Genomic DNA, 20,113 nt, shown 5'->3' on the forward strand with positions numbered 1-20,113 from the left:
AGTTTGTTCTTACAATCTATATCTTAGATTTGATTCTTGTGGGCCTGTAGTTCAGGGTCCTATTTTCTCTGTGGTTTCTGTTTATTTACTTGATCCCTTTGTCCACCTCTTTTTTTTTTTTTCCCCTTTTTGGTCCTGGGGTTTGAACTCAGGTCCTGGGTGCTGTCCCTGAATCTTTTTCTGCTCAAGCCTAATGCTATATTACTTTGCGCCACAATAACATTTCTGGTTTTCTGGTGGTTAATTGGAGATAAGAATCTCATGGACTTTCCTCTTGTATTGGCTTTGAACTATGATCCTCAGATCTAAGTCCTGAAGTAGCTAGAATTACAGGTGTGAGCCACTAGCTCCTGGCAAAGTAATCACTCTCTTAAAGGGTGGTGTTCAGTTTATTCTCTGTCAAACACAAGGTTGTAGTTGTGTGTGTGTGTGTGAAAGTGTGGTATTCTTTTGTTCTGTTTATGCATCTAATACATATTTATTGAGTGTGCCTGTGTTCCTCCAAGCAAGGGTGGGTGTGCCTACAACAACAAAAGAGTAAATTGTATAGCCTGTGAAATGCAATACAGTAACTGGTGGTAGGGAAAGTGGGGGTGGTAGGGAAAGTGAAGTTCGTTGTCCAGAAGTGAGAGGAGCAGGAACAGTAGAGGAAGAGGGTTCTAAGATATGCAGACATTTAGGTTTCTTTTGCTCAAGGCTTGTGCCCTACTACTTGAGTCACAGCTCCACTTCGAGCTTTTTAGTTGTTAATTGGAGATAAGAATCTCATATGCTTTCCTTCCTGGTCTGGCTTTGAATCGTGATCCTCAGAGCTCCACATTGAAAGTAGCTAGGATTATAGGTATGAGCCACTGTTACCTGGCTAAGAAGTAATTTTTAAGGTGGAAAAAAAGACTGTGGTTGTTAGGTATGTTATATGAAAGAAGACCTGTAGGTTTAGAAGGATGGAGTTGCCATCAATTGAAAAGGATGCTAGAGTTAAAGTCTATGGCAGAGTTAGGCTTTGGCCATTTCCCCATAGGTGATGTCTAGGAGGTAGTTGGATGTTCAGTTTAGGGTGGACCTGGGAGTTTTTTGTTTTTGCCTTTTAATCTGGGATAGAGGTAAAAATTTAAGTTCTTAGTATATTCGTGGAACTTAAAATGATAAGATTAAATGGATCATCAAAGTCATCAGTATAGGTAATAACAGAACCTGGGCAGACTCTCCAGCTTCATGAATTTGGAGAGAAGGGGGAGACAAAGGTCACAGAAGGTTTGATGAGATAGGAATACTAAGATAGGCAGAGTCAGTGGACAGTGTCTGCCAGGAGTCATATAACTGTCAAATGCTGGTGATATTTCAAACCTTGTAAGCTAAATGTACACAAAACATGGGTTAAGTGGTAGAGTGCTTGCCTTAGTAAGCTTGAGGCCCTAAATTCATTCCTCTATACCACACAAAACAAAACAAAAACTTATGAGGCATTGAAAACCAAATTGTTGATTTACTGAAATACTGAATTCTGTCTTAAATTAGTTTAGAGACCAAGAATTTACTTGATGTTCCTGAATCAACATTTCCAAAATTGGGGATATCATGTTTGGTTTCTCCCCACCAATTTGTAACTGCTTTAGTGAAAATTGATATTATTTGGGCTTTGCTTCACACAGATTGACATATTAGATATATATATATATATATATATATATTTTTTTTTTTTAAGCCTGCCATATAGTAGGTATAATTTTAGCTAGGCCTTGTGGCACATACCTATAATCTTAGCTGAAGCAAAACTATCATGACCATCAAGGCTAGAGTGAGGTTACATAGTGAGATTCTTTAAAAAACATAATCTGAATCTTCTCCCTCCTGTGTATGTGTATGTGAATGTGTGCCAGTCCTGGGGTTTGAAATCAGGGTCTGTATTCTGTCCTAACCCCCCCACCCCTTTTTTTTTTTTTCTCAAGGCTAGTGCTCTACAACTTGGGCCACAGCTCCACTTCTGCCTTTTTGATGGTTAATTGGAGGTAAGAGTCTCATAGACTTTGCTGCCTTGGCTGGCTTTGAACTATGATCCTAGATCTCAGCCTCCTGAATAATTAGGATTATAGGTGTGAGTCACCAGCACTCAGCAAAAAAAAAAAAAAATTTAAAAAGGCTTAATCTTATTTTAAACAGAATTGTGAGCTCCTTGAAGAATCTTAGTTTAAGGAAAGTTAGTATACATGATAAATTGTTTTATATCCATAGGTGAAATAAATGGTTTGGTTAATTTCAGATTTAATGCTAGCTATAGACACAGATTATAATTAGTACAGATGAGTATAATTTTTTTGGTCAATCTTGGGCTTGAACTCAGGGCCTGGGCACTGTCCCTGAGCTTCTCTTGCTCAAGGCTAACTCTCTACCACTTTGAGCCACAGTGCCACTTCTGGCTTTTTCTGTTTATGTGTTACTGAGGAATTGAACTCAGGGCTTCAGGCATGCTAGGCAAGCACTGTACCATTAAGCCACATTATCTGATTCTTACTGTCTACTTTGATATGCTACAGAATTTCAGTTTTGAGTATGTATGAACATTCAAAGTGCTCATGTTTGTCTACTTCCCAGACTTTTGTTAGCTTACATGAGGAGTTGTGTAGGTCATATAACAACACTGCAGTATTAAGAATTTAATATATTTTGTATGTAAGATTTAAGGAGCACAGCTTAATGACAGGATGGGTAAAAGAGAAAGCATGTACTACAGTGTTTGAGAATTTTGCACTTTGGAGAAAATAAAATATTCAGGGAAATAAACATTTTTGTTAGAACTTGGACACAAATAGCTAAGTGAATAGTATTTGGATACATATTTATATGTACATCTAAAGTCAACCATACTCACCCTCACTCACCTTCTCTTTTGCTGTCACCTCCCCTCCCCCTTGTCCAACTGGCACATACCACCCAATACAGCCTATTTTACTTTCTGTGGTTCATCCCTCCAATTTTAAACTTACATTAATTGCACAAAGGGTTGTAATTCACAATTCATATATTATAATTTAGACTAGCCTCAACTATTTATTTATGAAGTGAATTATAAATTTAAATTGCAATTTATTTTTATTTTTGTCAGTCATGGGGCTTAAACTCAGGGCCTGGGCACTGTACCTGCACTTTTTGCTCAAGGCTCGTGCTTCACCTCTTTGAGCACCACTCCTGTTTTCTGGTGGTTAATTGGAGATAAGAGTCTCATGAGCTTTTTCTGCCTGGGCTGGCTTCCAACCAAGCTCCTCAGATCTCAGCCTCCTGAGTAGCTAGGATTACATGCATGAGCCACCAGTGCTCAGCTGTGAATTTTTAAGGCTTATCAAGCAACAGATACAGCCAAGAATGAGTACATCTGTTCCTTCATATTGTTGACTGAGTGGTCCTTCCTACCTGTTCTAGATTGGACATTTTACAACTGTTCTGGTCGCTGGAAATAGAGTGAGTGAAATAAATATGGTCTCTTCTTTCAACATTTGTATTTGGGTACAGGGATTCTCTAACTGGTTCATGGGTCCTGGGAGTTCTCAAGCCATGAAAGTACGGTGGAGTTTTCCAGAGCCTTCACATTCTTCTCAGTCATTATGGGGGCTTTACAAGGTATATGAAAGGTAATGGCAATTAACATTTTTCAAAATTACTGGCTTATTTTCTAATATATATATATATATATATATATATATATATATATATATATATATATAAATTACTTAAGGTGTTTTGGATCCCCAGTTCTTAAAAACAGCCCGGCGCTGGTAGCTCATGCCTATAATCCTAGCTACTTAGGAGGCTGACAGCTGAGGGTCATGGTTCAAAGCCAGCCTGGGCAGGAAAGTCCATGAGACTTTTATCTCCAATAAACCACCAGAAAACTGGATGTGGTGCCATGGTTTAAGTGGTAGAGTGCTCGCCTTGAGCTGAAGAGTTGAGGGGTAGTGTCCAGGCCCAGAGTTCCAGGCCCGACTGACTTAAAAAAAAAAAACCAAAACCAACAAAGGGAAATCAAACTCAACAATTAGGACTTGATGAATTTTTCTTAAAATGCAAAGCAAAACATTGGGTTTATGAGAACAAACATTTGTGACTGGAAGATAGATGTAGAGAGAGTCAGTATCAGAATTCTAGAATGAGAAGAATCAAAGAATAATTCAGAGCAAAGTCTACTGAGATAAAAGGCTTGAGCCTTTGGATTGAAAAGACTTACGTAGTCTTTGGCAAGAGTGTTTAAAGACATACCTGTTGATTATTCCTTATGTAAATAAAATACTTGAGTCTCTTAAGTGTGGCTCATTTTGGATGACTTTTTGTGTGGATTTTGGAATTATTTGTATAGACTTTCTATTGACTATTGCTAATATAGAAATCGAAAATACTCAATTCTTTTTTGAATGTCATATAATTTTGGGATTTCAGAGCATTTCAGATTTAGTGATGTTAGGTGTCAGATTTAGGTTGTCCTTTATGTTTGAATGAGAAATTCTTACAAACAAAGCCCTAGAAGTAACCTGTTTGTTGTAAAAGATTACCTGAAAACCAGTAAGAACAAAAGTACTATGAGATTTTTTTACCTACATGTTGTTATACTGCTTGTTACTATAACCGTGTTACATGTGAAATGTGAAAGTTATAAGGATTCTAGATAAGGGGCAGGAGTTGGCTCAATGGTAGAGTGCTTGCCTTGCATGCATGAGGCCCTGGGTTCAATTCCTCAGCACCACATAAGCAGAAAAAGTTGGAAGTGCCGCTTATGGCCCAAGTGGTAGAGCACTAGCCTTGAGCTGAAGAGCTGAGGGGCAGTGCCCAGGCCCAGAGTTTAGGCCCCACGACTGACAAAAAACAAAAAGGATTCTAGATAGTAAAATAGGATGTAAAATTGTGTCCATAGAATTTACTGCATTGAGGAAAGTATGTTTAAACCATTTTGTATTCCTACAGATTTCCAGAGTTCTACAGGCTTAGTTCCTTTGATTTTTTAGGAGGGTTTGAACTCAGGGCTTCCTGCTTGCTAGGCAGATGCTCTGCCACTTGAGACATGCCTCCCCTCTCCCAAACCCTTCAACAGAACTCACATGATATATTTAGATAGTTCCAGTATGGAGAATATATTACGCTATGGCAAATTGTTTCTCCTTTTGGCTGAAGAAAGGCAGTAGGAGATTTAGGGGCCCCAAGATAATGACTTACAGTAATATAAAAACGTGGATCTGTGAGTGTCCTACTGACAAATTCATAAAAGAAATAACTGCCATAGCCAGGCACTGATGGTTCACACCTATAATCCTAGGGATTACATGATCCTAGGATCCTAGGATCATTGTTAGAAACCAGCCCAGGCAGAAAAGTCCATGAGACTCTTGATCTCCAATAAACTACTCAGAAAAAGCTGCAAGTGGCACTGTGTGGCTCAAGTGGTAAAGAGCTAGTCTTGAGCACAAAGAGGCCTAGGGGACAGCGCCCAGACCTAAGGGTCACCCCAGGCCTGCAAAAAACAAACCCTAAAAACTGCCACTGATGTTTACACTGGTACCTTAAAATTATTATTTTTGCTCTCTATATCTTCTTATTCTCACACAGCTCCCCCTCACCCCTCAAAATGACTGCTTCCAGAGAAATAGAAAATTGATAGAAACTTTAGCCAAATATAGCCTAAACAAGATATACATTGTTCTTATCATAGAGAAATCTCCTAACTTCTAACAAAGTCTAGTTCCATGTAAGTTCACCTTCTCCCCTGCTTCCCACCTTAATAAGAATTTGCTTTTTCTATTTTTATCTTTGCAGTGCTGGAGATTAAATTTATGGCTTTCATACATACCCTAGGCAAGGGGTCTGCTGCTGAACTACTTCCTCAACAAGAATTTTATGTTGAGTTATTCAATTTCCTCCTGTTTATTTAGAGTTGACATTCACTGTATTTTGGTCTGTCCCCTAAAAAAAAGGAGCTGAAAACTCTGGGCTTTCTAGCCATACAATTTGCATCTTTATAGTCATCTTTCCTTACAGTCTTGTTTTGTTTTGTTGTTTTGGTGTCCGGTCGTGGGGCCTGAACTCTGGGCCTGGGCACTGTCCCTCAGCTCTTCAGCTCAAGGCAAGTGCTCTACCACTTGAGCCAAAGTGCCACTTCCAGCTTTTTTCTTTTTGCTTATGTGGTGCTGAGGAATCAAACCCAGGGCCTCATGCATGCAAGGCAAGCGCTCTACCACTGAGCCACCTTCCTGGCCCCTTCCTTATAGTCTTAGATAACATCCCTGCCGTAGCACTGTTTTTAGTGTGATATCTACCCTAAATTTTCAGGGTTGCTTTTTTTTTTTTTTTTATTGTAAAGATACTATACAGAAGGTTACAGTTACATGAGTGAGGTAATGAGTACACTTCCTCTTGAACATTATTACCCTCAGGGTTGCTTTTGCAGAAGCTACCTCCATATTGCCTGGATTGGGACCTGCCATTCTTTTTTTTAGTTTCACCTTTTTTTTTTTTTCCTTCTGGTGGTAGTACTGGTGTTTGAACTCAGGTCCTCATGCTTGTTGGGCATATGCTCTGCCACTTGAATCTAGGTCTGACTCTAGAATTTTTACTGTCTTGCCTCATGTTGGAGGGTTTGTATACAGATTAATGGTTTTCAGATTGTGCTATAAGGCTCTGTTTAGTTTTGTGGGAATTGGTCAATAAATATATTTTGCTTATTATAGATAATCAGTCATTTGTTTTATGTATTACAGATTTTAAGGTACCAGTCCATGGCAGTTCTTTTATGAGCCACATTCCCAGTCCTTATTAATGTTTCCTTACCATATGATTGAAATTATTTAAAATTACTTGCACCTTGATGTGTGTAATGATGAAAAATACTTGTATGTTCTTTTATTTTCAAGAACAGTTAATCTCAGCTGTATGGAGGTTTGTCTATATACCACCAGCTTTCCAATGGACACGAACTGGGTATTCTGTAAGTCATTTGTGATACTATATTATAGCCCTGAAGTTAGCTTGTACAGGTTGAACTTTCAGTCTATCAGGATTGAGACCCACATGTGAAATGAAAGTTTCAGCAAGGATTTATTTTAGTATGACAGGATGAAAGAAACATTTTTGCTTACCAGGTAGGAAATGGCCTTTATATTTTCTGATCTGGGACAATATGCTCTAATCCTTACATAGTGGTTTTGGGTGGATAAGATGGGTGGATGGGTACTGTTCACTATTCTAAAACAAAATGGAGATGAGATCGAGGCCCACTCAAAACAGGGACTGTAGGTGATTTTAGAACTTCTTATCAGAATGTTTTCCAGTTCCCTGCCTTTCTACCCTTTGTAGCGTTTACAGCTTTATTTTGTCTTGCTGTCTTAGCTGATGCTCTACCACTTGAACCACACCTCTGACCCTTTATTAAAAGAAATGTAGTCTCCTGGACTTTCTGTCCAAGCTGGGTTTGATCCACAATCCTGAAGAGCTTTACAGGGGTGTTCAGCACTTTTCCTTCAGGTTTCTACAGTAGTTTCCTGTCAGGTCCTTTTTCTGGACTTTTCTGCTGCATTACTTATTAGTCTTTACTAGACCTATAACTTCTGCAACCAAATCATTTTTCAGAATTATATTCAGGAAAAGTTATCTATTGGTCCATCACAGATAGTTAATTCATTAAACACATATTCCATAGTCTTCCTGATTTCTCTGTCTGCCCACTAATATTCTTTTTATAACCTGCTTTACAATGGATATCCTTTTTATCTGATAACATTTCTTTATTTAGACTTTTTTATTTTACAAGTTAAGACAGTATTAAAGGGTAATACCAAAATGTTTTGATTTAAGAGAGCATCTGTTTAAACTTTGTACCAAACCAGAGATACAGGCTTTAGAAATAGAGCTTTAGGTAAATAGGCCTTAGGTAATATAGTACTTTCAGTAAATTCTGAAATTTTGCTGATTTTAGACTCTGTAGACTTAGTGAAATGTAGTTTTGGTGAAATATTTAGCAGTTAAAACCAAAGTAAGAAAATATATCTTGTTAAAATTTTTATTTAATTAATTAATTAATTTTTTTGGTGTTGGACCTGGGTGCCCAAGGCTAGTGCTCTACCACTTGAGTCACAGTACCACTTCTGGCTTTTTCTGAGTAATTTATTGGAGATAAGATTCTCACAGACTTTCCTGCCGAGGCTGGCTTTGAACAGAGACCCCTAGCTCTCAGCCTCCTGAGTAACTAGGATTATAGGCGTGAGCCACTAGCACCTGGCAAGAATTTTAAATTATTGCTGTGCCAAAAATTAGTTAAATGATGGATGATCTCTGGAAGGAATCCTTCCTTTTCCTATGTATCCAGAACCCACAAATTCTAGGTCTCTCCATAGTTTGTGACCTCAGGCAGTTAACTCAAATTCTGGAATGTATATCATCTATGATATATACATATATACATAATTTACTAATCTCAATCCAAGCAAAAGCCATTTGAAGCTGGAAATAATCACTTTACAGCTGGAATATTTGCCAAGTGATGGGACCTGGGTATGACTGTAGAACACTTGCATTTTTACTGTCTTGACTCATATGTTAGAAGATTTTTGTACAGATGAATGGTTTTCAGATTGTGCTATACGGCTCTGTTTAATTTGGGGGGAGTTGGCCAACAAATACCTTTTGTTTACGGATAATTAGTCATTCCTTTTGTTTTAGAGACTTGGGTCTCATCTCTTGTTTGGAAGAGTATTTCTGCCTAAAATATGATGTTTTCTACTAGAAAAATGAAGCCTTATACAGAATTAGTAGATATCAGACTATAAAAATATGGGTAAGTCTAGTTTATGAGGCAGAGAGTCTTTTTATTTGTTCCCAAGGATGATTTGGATAGCCAGTTACAGGAGGTTGAGGCAGTTAAACACATGATTAGTAGGGTTGAAATTTATTGCTGAAAGTGGGCAATCACTGCATTGGACTCTTACTCTTAGTTCTTGTTTTTAAAGGCTGTCCTAAGCATGATGAAATGACAGGTTAAGCTTCTGAATGCTTAGGCTGATGCAATGCCAGTCTGAGGCCCACAGGACTTTATGGGGCAAGGGTAATGCTTGTTAAAAAAACAAAACAAAACAAGCTACTCTTGGTTTAATGGCTTAGTTAAAATGGCTTTCTCAGAGAATATAATTCCAATTTGGAAGCTGAAGTATATGTGTCTTCCATGTGTTTACTACTCTCACTGCAGAGGAAAGGGGTGTGGACAGTTTGCCACCAAGTGGGGAAGATGTGGAGGAGTGAGTGAGCATTGAGGAAATTGGTAGTTGACGCCTGTTTGAATACTGCACTTACTGGCTGAATTAGGGAGAATGCTTTCATCCTGAAAGCAAGAGTTCACAGGATTAACTTGGAAAATGTATTCCACATGGAGAAGACGCTTCTCTGGCCATACATTCCCCACAACCTGTATAGGTTTTTGATTGAGAGCTATGAAATCATGGTTCTACCTAAAGGACCTGGTGGATGTGTTAGAGGCACGGTGTCTCCCGGCAGGGGCAGCAAGGGCTGGGTGGAGGCGTGGGTCTTGCCAGTTCCTGCCGCCCTGGTCTGCCTCGCCCTCACTGGGCCTAGGGCCAGCCCTGAGTTTTCCCTCCTTTTCCTCTGGCTCAGACCATCCCTCTGACCCCGCCTTACTCTGTCCTTGCTTTCCCCAGTCCTGCACTTCTCAGCCTCCGCCCTGGCGCGGTGAGCCAGGCACTTGGGTTTTGCCTGCTTTCTTAGCATTAGGCACTTGGGCTCAAATTGCTGTGGGGTGGGTGCGTAAGCCATCCAGCCCATCCAGCCTGTGCTGTGGTACTCCAGCTCCTGCCTCTCCCCCCTACGCGCTTGGCGGGAGGTGGGGTGGAGGGGGCTAGCCAGCCCTTGAATCCCAGCCAGGCAAACTTGGGAGGCTGATGAAGGGTTTGGGCACAGCCGAGGACAGCTTACCCTGGGCTCCCATTTTTGGAGATGCAGGCGAATTTGTACTCCCTCCTGAGTGTGGCCACCTCCTGAGTATCGGAGGCCTCATTGCTCCACTCAGTTGCTTCTCAGGAGTGGCTGCATGAAAGGAGCCTGACCTTGGACAGCCTTTGAGCCTTCTGCTCTGTGGAAGCTAAGTGTCTAGGAGAGGTAGGCCTCTGTCACAGATTGTGTGGCTTGGGAAAAAGCCGTGAGCTGTCTCACTTCTCAAGACAGGAAAGCCTGCCCTGCCCCTTTCTGAACTCCTAGAGGGGAGTCTTGCTTACTTTACCAGCGGCTAGGGCAAGGAAGAGAAACGGTACTGAAATTCAAGGACCAAGTTCCTGGAAAATGTAATAGTTGTAAAAACCTGTGGAATCTGAATCTGGGAATGGCTGCTGTGCGACTTAGCCCTTTTTGAGGTCGGCAGTGATGTTTCAGTTGAGCTGTTGTACTTTCTTTGTTTAGATCAAATGAAGTTATGTCATAACTTAAGGGGTTGTTCTTGGTTCCTTCTGCAAGGCTGCTTTATGGTTGGATCCCTTTTCTGGTTTAAGATGGAGCTGGTGTCCTTTGGAGCTGTCAGAGGTTTTTTTTGTTGTTTTTAAAGCAGTTTCAGCTACCTCCATTCACAAGAAATATTGGTAGCATTTTATTTGTTGTTCACACTTTGAACTTTCTAAAAATTTTGGAAAATAGCCCAAGTAATTTTTGATAAATGTTATAACTTTTGGTAGTCAAGAATTACACTTTTTTTTTTTTTTTTTTTTTTTTGCTCGTCCTGGTGCTTGAATTCAGGGCTAGTTCTGTTCCTGGGTGTCTTTTGCTCAAGGCTGGCACTCTACCTCTTGAGCCACTGTGCCCTTTCTAGCTTTTTCTGTTTATGTGATACTGAGGAATCTAACCCAGGACATTGTGCAGCTCCGCAAGCACTCTACTACTAGGCCACATTCCCAGCCCAACAATGTTTTTCTTATTCAGAGGCCTGAGTGACTTTGTGAATTGCTATTTGGTTTATTCTGAAAGGGTTTGGTTTAGATTAGACTTTTTTTGTTTAAGGAACCCTTACATTTTTGTGTGTGTGTGCACACGTGTGTGCGCACACATGCATACCTGTACCAGGACCTGAATTGCCTGTGTTTTCACTTACGGCAGGTATTCTACCAGTTGAGCCACAGCTCCAGTTAGTTCATTGGAGATAAGAGCCTCTTGGATTCTATCATGGCAGTGTTTGAACCCCAGTTCTCAGATCTAAGCCTCCTGAATAGCTAGGATTATAGACATGAACCACCAGCACCCAGCTTCAAGGAACCACTTTCTGTTCACTTAGGTGAACAGCATGGAATGGATCACAGGCACACAGGCAGGGTGTTTGCAATGCTAAGTTCACTGTTTTGTGAGTGACATAAAATAGATCAATATATGTATAAAGTATTTACTCAGAGATGGTGGATTTCAGGAGAGCTCCTTTACACAGAATTCTTTTGTCAGTTTTCCTGGATTATACAAGGCTCTAGGTGAGAGTTCATATTTTGTTATGCTGTGTGTGTATCTGTGTGTGTGTGTGTGTGTGTGTGTGTGTGTGTGTGTGTGTCTGTTTATGTCTGTGAGAACTGCTGTATGCTAAATACCTCTGACACTCTTTTGGAGATAGTCTTATGGTGTATGCCAGGTTGGCCACTTACCCCTTGCCTCAGATTCCTGCATGCTGGAATTACAGTTGTTTGCCAGTAATCCTGTTCTTTTAACACTTGTTGCCTGTTGAACTTTGAAACTAAGCAATTATTATTTTTTTTTGAGGGGACATCTTTAGCCACTTTCCTCATTTACAGTATCATTGGTAACAACTTGAATCCCTGGCCACATTCATAACCAGCACATACACATATACTTCATATTTACTTCTCACCATTACTCCCCTCCTCCCCCTACTCATCCTACGGCTTGAACTCCAGATCTGGCTGGTGCTCTACCATTTGAGCTATTCTAGCTTTTTGGTAGTTAATTGGAGATCAGAACTCAGTAGCTTTCCTGCCCAGGCTGGCTTTGAACCAAGATCCTCAGATAACAACTTCCTGAGTGGCTAGGATTACAGATGTGAGCCACTGGCCTTGGCTCTTCCATTACCCTTATCCTTCCACTGTATCCCCATTTATATCTTTCTTGTAATCTTTAAAATGGGTTTCATGTTTTTTTTTTCATATATACTTACAGGCAGTGTACTTTGATCATATGTCTTCTCCCCTCATCCTTTCTTTCCCCTTCACTTCCTCTTACGAGTCCCCTGCTCCAGTAGTCCTCAGTGTTCATTTCTGGGTTTTTTTTTTAATCACTATTTTTTTGGGGGGGGGTGTGTCCAGTCGTGGGGCCTGAACTCTGGGCCTGGGTGCTGTCTCTCAGCTCTTTAGCTCAAGGCTAGCACTCTACCATTTGAGCCACAGCGCCACTTCTGGCTTTTTTTTTTTTTCCTGCTTATGTGGTGCTCAGGAATCAAACCCAGGGCCTCAAGCATGCAAGGCAAGCGCTCTACCACTGAGCCACCTTCCCAGCCCTAAATTACTATTTTTTAAATTAATTTTATTTTATTTGTGAACATACTATACAGAGGGGTTACAATTACATGGGCAGGATAATGCATACATTTCTTACCAAGCATTGCACCCTCCTAAATTACTATTTTTTAAGGCACAATTTCCACAAATAAAAAAACACCACATTGAGTATTTATTTGAGTCAGGTTTACTTTGCTTAACATGACATATTTTTAGTTCTGTCCACTTACCTACAAATAACAATTTCAATCTCATGGTTGAATAATACTTGATAGTGTGTATATGCCACATTTTCTTTATACATCTCTTACTATCACTTTTTAAGTTATTTGAAACAGAGTAATGAATAACTGAGAGAAAATGTTAAATTTGACATTTTAATTTTGTGGAAAGATGGCATTGTGTAAGTACTGAGAGTGCACTTTTAGGGGTATCATAACCTGTTTAATCTTTTGTCACTGCCAGGACAAGGTTATCACCTATCATATCTTACAGGGAATAGGTGCTTGTTTTGTTTGGTTCAGCCTCGCTAGTTAGTTGATTGATCAGTTTCTTCTAGTGATATTTTTACCTAATGCTTAATCTGCTTCACGTTTCAGGTGCCATGAATCCCTGTTAATTGTATTCCTCATTTTAGTACAGTGTTATGTGTATCTGAATAGTGTTTATCCTCCTGATTGCTTTCTTCTATTTTTTTTATGTTTTATTTTTACTCTTTTCTCTCTGTACTGATTTATATTGTAGAATGAGGTCCTGCTTCTTAATATTGAACTAGGCAACTTTTATTTAAAAATGTTCTTTTCCTTATCTCCCTTCAGTTTTGAGATGAGCACTAGTTAGTAGGAAAAATAAATAAATACTTAATATGCTTTGGGGGAGACTCACCAGATGAAGATGGATTATGGGATGGCAGCATACCCTTGACCTTGCACATCATTCCTAAAACAATAGTAGTTATCAAGTCAGTATGCTGATGATCTTTGGCATACCAGCTGTGTAGAATTTGACTCTTGAGCTACAGATAGCTGACTTAGAATTGGAAAAATGATTAAGGCCTTTTGGAGAAGAGAATGGGACAAAATACAGTTAAAATTTGTTGTACTTAAGATCCTTTTTCAATCTTTTTAGTTTTTTATGTTAATCTCTACTTTAGCTTTCTTAATCTAGATTCTTAGTACTTTTTTTTTTTTTTTTGGATCCGATCGTGGGCCTGAACTCTGGACTCTTTAGCTCAAGGCTAGTGCTCTACCACTTGAGCCACAGCGCCACTTCCGGCTTTTTTTTTTTCTGCTTATGTGGTGCTGAGGAATCAAACCCAGGGCCTCATGCATGCAAGGCAAGCCCTTTACCACTGAGCCACCTTCCCAGCCCCTCTTAGTACTTTTTAATAAGGAAAATTAGAAGGTTTTTATTAGCACAACTTAGTTGTACAAAGGAATGTTTCACTGTGATATTTCCATATATGCATACAATGTACCCCATCAACCTCCCTTCCCCCCCTCTTATCTTTCCTCCCACTCTTGAACTGGGGTTTGAACCTAGCCCTTGGTCAGCTTGCTTGTTCCATTGGTGCGATTTTAACTGCTCTGGAACATGAAAAGGCTTATCCAGTATTCAGCTCCTAATAATAAAATGCAGAGTTAGTGTATCTGTTTTGTTTGTATATGCTTTTAGTCCTTTTTACTTGCCTATTCTGATTATTCTATATCACAATTTTGTATGAACATTTAAAGGTATTTTAGGCATGTAAACATTTATAAAAATAAGTTACAATTTTTCTCTTTTATTTACTCATTTATTTTTTATTACAGAAATGAGCCGTCAGACTGCTACAGCACTACCTACTGGTACCTCCAAGTGTCCACCATCCCAGAGGGTGCCTGCCCTGACTGGCACAACTGCATCCAACAATGACTTGGCGAGTCTTTTTGAGTGTCCCGTCTGCTTTGACTATGTGTTACCACCCATTCTGCAGTGTCAGAGTGGCCATCTTGTTTGTAGCAACTGTCGCCCCAAACTCACATGTTGTCCAACTTGTCGGGGCCCATTGGGATCCATTCGCAACTTGGCTATGGAGAAAGTGGCCAATTCAGTACTTTTCCCTTGTAAATATGCCTCTTCTGGATGTGAAATAACTCTGCCACACACAGAGAAAGCCGACCATGAGGAGCTCTGTGAGTTTAGGCCTTATTCCTGCCCGTGCCCTGGTGCTTCCTGTAAGTGGCAAGGCTCTTTGGATGCTGTGATGCCACATCTGATGCATCAACACAAGTCCATTACAACCCTACAAGGAGAGGATATAGTTTTCCTTGCTACAGACATTAACCTTCCTGGTGCTGTTGACTGGGTGATGATGCAGTCCTGTTTTGGCTTTCACTTCATGTTAGTCTTGGAGAAACAGGAAAAATACGACGGTCACCAGCAGTTCTTTGCAATTGTACAGCTGATAGGAACACGCAAGCAAGCTGAAAATTTTGCTTATCGACTTGAGCTAAATGGTCATAGGCGGCGATTGACTTGGGAAGCGACTCCTCGGTCTATTCATGAGGGAATTGCAACAGCCATTATGAATAGCGACTGCCTAGTCTTTGACACCAGCATTGCACAGCTTTTTGCAGAAAATGGCAATTTAGGCATCAATGTAACTATTTCCATGTGTTGAAATGGCAATCATTTTCTGGCCAGTGTTTAATTTCACAGAGAATAAGGCACCCATCTGCCTGCTAACCTGAAACTCTTGGTAGATGGAAGGTGGTCTACACATGAAGGTAAATAAGAAGAAAGGCTGTTAAATACAGGAAACAGTTGCATGTAGTAACACTAATATATTTAAAAATAAGTCAACAGTAAACCACTGAAAAAATATATATACACCCAAGATGGGCATCTTTTGTATTAAGAAAGGAAGCATTGTAAAATAATTCTGGATTTTGTGTTCGTTGTAGATTGGTTATATTGTTGAAAAAAATTTTTTTGCGCGAGTGTGTGTGTGTGTGGGTGGGTGTGTGTGTGTGTGTGTGTGTGTGTGGGTGTGTGAGTGAGTGTGTGAGTGTGTTTCCTTTAACTGACAAGCCATCTGAGTGGTCTCAGACCACTGCTACCCCCCTTTGTGAGTCAATACATAGTGCTGCTGTGTTTTTGTTTCGTTTTGGTGTGTATGTATATTTGCTAGTTTTTATTCTAGTTTTTCATTAAATAAATTTGACTTCTGTAATTCAGGTTTTTTCTCAATTTTTTTGTACCTTTTTAAAGTTAATTTTTTGATATGCATAATTGTTTATGTAAGAGTTTATGTTCAGTACATTTTCTTTTCCCTGACTAATCAGTTCATTAGAAATATTCTGAAGATACACGTTCCAGAAAGGGAAGGTAACATTAGAACAGTTTCAGCTCTGTGGAACAGCTACAAGATGGTCTTTCATTCTCCTTATTATCTCTTCTATTGAGTTCTGCTTGCAGGCTTTTCTTTGAAAACTTAAGAAACACATTCTGATTTATATAAGTACTGAAAAAAAAAATCAGGCTTTCCCCTCCCCCAAATGTCTTGGGCAAATCACATGTTTAAAAATTGTTCTTGTATTTATTGGTTTTACAAAAGAAGGCATCATCATACAGTATTTGTAATTTAAGGCAAATCATTTGTTGAAAAAGGAAGTTTGCAAAAAATGTTTTTGGTCTTTTATAACTCATTAAAAGATTATCTGCAAATTAAAAAATCTTAATGTGTCTGCTTTAGCTCTAAATATGTAGCAGAAAGCAGTAGTGTGTGTCATTTTGAAGTGTGGTGGTTTTATTCTGAAACACAGCAAGATTGAGTATATATTGCCCTCCATTTTGATTCTAACTAGGAAATTAGAAGACAGACTAATTAAAATGTTGATCACTTTCCCCTCAAAACAATAAAGGCAAGTTAATTTAGCCTAGTGGTTAAGAGTCATGACTTTGCAGCCAGACTTCCAGGATGCCAATCTATCTGTCTCTACTCCACTTACTAGCTTTGTGACTTGGCCATATAGAGCAAATTATGGTAGCTATCTTGAAGGGTTATGTTTGGTACAAGTTTGCACCTGAAGTTTTTACCTGATAAGTGTTTAACAAATGTTCGTTGCTATTATGCTTCTATCTATAGTTAACTTGCTAATTATCCTTAGGCAGAAGGTAAAGATTTGAAATTGTTGGGCCTGAATGGCCAGAGATAATTTTGTGTGATACTAATTCTTTAACCTTTTAATTTAATTTAATTTATTGGATATCCCAAGCATAGCAAATCAAAAATTAACCTGGACTTAAAAATAAAATTCTACAAGTCTGGATTAAGAAGTATACTTTTGGTAGTTATTTGAAGGAAAGAAGATTGCTTAGTCTCTTCCTCTATATCAGCAATATATTTTGTATGTATATATGTTTGCCAGTACTAGGATTTGAACTCAGGGCCTGGGTGATTGTTCCGTAGCTTTTTCATTTAAGGCTAGTTCTCTGCCACTTGAGTCATCGTACATTTGCTTCTGATTCTTTTGGTAGGAAGTTAATTGGAGATAAGAGCCTCATGGCTCTTTCTGTCTGGGCTGGCTTTGAACTGTGATCCTTATGTCTCAACTTCCTAGCATGAGCCACTGGCTCCTGGCAGCATTATGTTTTAAATGGGTTATAATCTGTTTACATAGCTATTTTTGGAGTGAAAAAAATATTTCAGCCATAAATTTCTATCCAGGTTTAATCTGTTTAAATGTGTGCTTTGTTCTTTAGTACATTGAATATGTTTACGAAAGTTATGTTTTTGTGGTCTTAATATTTTAATGTTTTTGATTAAAAATATGTACACAGCAGTGCCGGTGATTCACACCTGTAATCCAGCTAGCTACTCAGGATGGTAAGACCTGAGTATTGGCAGTTTGATGGTAGCGTAGGCAGGATAGTCTTAGACTCTTTATTTTTTGAGCTATCAAAAAAGCCAGAAGCGGAGTTGTGGCTCGAGTGGTAAAATTTTAGCCTTGAGCAAAAGCAGCTCAGGGGCAGTGCCTGGGCCCTGAGTTCAAGCTCCACGACTGGCACCAAAAAACCCCCCCAAAAAACAACCCATATTGCATAGGTTTTGAAATCTCAGAATGACACACCCAATAGCAACCTGTAATCTTAACATGAGTTCAGAGATGGCTTAACTTATTTTTCTAGTTTTTTAAGTGCATGTACAAGTACTTATATATGCTAATTAAAAATACTAAGACTGTATATTATGTAAACAACTACACAGCATTTACTGTAATCTCTGGAAGGGCAGGAGTGGTGGCATGTTTCTATAATTGTGGTGCTGGGGAAGCTGAGGAGGAAGAGGTGGACAGATCTGTCTCAGAGAAAAACAAAATACTTGGGAAAACATAATTTATGTAACTTTGGTAGCATTAGCCAATTTCTTGTGCTGTGTTTGAACAATAATAATAATTTTTGTTAATGTCCTTGCCCCTTCTTTTGTTCTTTCAGATTTTGAGGTAGGTGTAGATGGCAACTCTTCTTTTGTTTTTTACTACTCATGTTTATATGCATTGCTAGGCTCTCCTAACACATGGTAGGTAATAGCTCTGCCACTGAGCTATATTCCTGTCCTACTTTTTTATTTTCAAACTTGAATCAGTCATACTGAATTGAGTCATTGGCCAAATTAGTATGTTAATGGTCACTGGAGGAAACTTTTTTCCTCTTGCTTTGATTTCTATTGTATATGTATGACTTTTCCTTAAAGCCCACATCTATGCAAACAACTTTAGCTGTGGTTAGCTTAGCATCCTGTAATAGCAAAGAGCTCTCTTTATATTCAAGAACATCTCCAATATTAATTTTAAATGGTAGAATATTTTTCATTCAATACTTTTTAAAAATTTTATTTTTCATTTATTAAGATTCTTGAGTGGAAGAGTCACTAATCCAAATAAAAATTATCAGAGTTAACATGCTTGAGGTTAGTGTGACCGCTGCCTTAATTGGGTGAATAGTGTCTAAAATACCAACTAATACTGGCATTATGGGTTCTATAAGAAGTGGTTGAGGCAAAGGTAAGGGCAAGGCTACATAGCAAGTTTGAGTCCTATCTGAGCTACATACATAGCAAAACACTTGCTTAAAATTGGGTTTTATATTACTTGCTAACTCTGCCCTGTAGGTTTCAACTGCCTGGCTCGAATTCTGCATCCACTAACTTGTGAACAGCCTTCCTCAGCCGGGCTCCTCCTCTGTAAAAGGGTCTATTGTTCTGTAGTGGTAGGGTGTGAGGAAGGTTAAATGGACTGTGAAGTATTTGTAGTTATTGTTTAGATTCCCATTGTCTTGCCAACCCAGACATTTTCTCTCTTTAACACAACTTAAAGCAATTTCTTTAGTACCATTTAATAGGTGTTATTTTCTTAGTTCATCTAAATTCTGAAGAGTATAAAAAGGCTTGTAAAGGAATAAACAAAATGGTATGAAAGATACTTGATTTGATAATGTTAAACCTTAACAGGCTTGCACTGTTATGGACAGATGAGGATTTACCTAAAGACTTTGTTCCTGTTTCTCCTATGTACTGACAATGTTGAGTTGAACATAAAATTTTAACACATTAAATATTTAGTTCATTAGTAAGTACAGACTTATGAATAATTTTATTGCAAATAATGATCTTTTTCTCTGAATTAAAATCCTTTTGATTCAATTGTTTTAAAAGAGCTCAGTGGCCATTCTTGGGTTTGGCCTGGTTGTCTTTCTGTTTTGGTGCTTGTTTCTTGTACTAAAGGGCATAGTTTTCATTGTATGGTCCATTAATGTTAGCAAAACAAAGTTGATATTGGACTATGAATGGGTCAGATCAGGGAGAGAGGGGCTCAAGTACAGCTGCTCATTTGGGCCAAAGTAATGTGAACTTGACCTGTTACAGAACCACTCATTTTAGAAATGCTAATTGGCAAAATTACCATTTCTGTGTGGTTCAGTGTTGAGCCCTAATAGTAAGACCACATTTTAGTGTGGGTTGTGAGGTTGATTTTGGTGAGGGCATCATGTGGATGTTATGACTTAGATAAGAGGAGTTCTCCCAAAAGGTTCCTGTTGAATGCTTAGTTCCCCAGCTGGTGGCACTACTGAGGTAAATGGGTCATAAGGGTTCTAACTGCACCAATGGGTTAATCCATTGATGAGATGACTTTATAGTTGAATGGTTTGGGGGTAGGGTGGGGGAGGTATATCGTCTTGTCTCAGACACTTCCTCTTAGACTATTTTCTATGCTTCCGGCTACCAAGAGGTGAGTAGCTTTGCTCAGCCATCCTCACTCCACCGGAAGGTCCTGTCTCAACAGCAGCCTACAGCTATGTGGCTGGCCATCTGAAACCACAGCCAAAATGAATCCTGTTTTCCTAAGTTAACTTGTCACAGCAAGGGAGAGTGATTTCACTTAAGACCAGTCACCTGGTAGTGGAAGCTAATGGTGGACATCATTAATCACCGTGTCCAGACAGGAATCAGAATCCTCTGTATCATGCTGCCAACTACCCATCAGTTGGATATGGCACCAGAAATGTCTACTGGGGAAGAGGATCTGTGGTACAGCCAGAATGCTTTTTTT

General features: G+C 39.1%; 1 protein-coding gene across 10 annotated transcripts in view; it reads left to right on the forward strand.

Moving 5' to 3' along the window:
- Siah1 (siah E3 ubiquitin protein ligase 1) overlaps positions 1 to 16,237 on the forward strand; it is a 37,632-nt gene extending 21,395 nt beyond the window's left edge. For 5 of the 10 annotated variants that reach the window (XM_070011927.1, XM_070011928.1, XM_070011924.1 and 2 more), the window contains one exon: positions 14,333 to 16,237. In XM_070011927.1, coding sequence (XP_069868028.1) covers positions 14,335 to 15,183 — 849 coding nt within the window. In that variant the 5' untranslated portion in view covers positions 14,333 to 14,334 and the 3' untranslated portion in view covers positions 15,184 to 16,237. Of the gene's footprint in view, positions 1 to 1,949; positions 2,010 to 3,507; positions 3,627 to 6,890; positions 6,965 to 11,474; positions 11,487 to 14,332 lie in introns of those variants that run through there. The other 5 variants (XM_070011925.1, XM_070011923.1, XM_070011922.1 and 2 more) reach the window with 5 other exon arrangements.
- Positions 16,238 to 20,113: the final 3,876 nt, after the last annotated feature.

This window comes from Dipodomys merriami, unplaced genomic scaffold, assembly GCF_024711535.1.
Source record: "Dipodomys merriami isolate MVZ:Mamm:240054 unplaced genomic scaffold, mDipMer1.0.p SCAF_85, whole genome shotgun sequence".
Classification (NCBI taxonomy): domain Eukaryota; kingdom Metazoa; phylum Chordata; class Mammalia; order Rodentia; family Heteromyidae; genus Dipodomys; species Dipodomys merriami.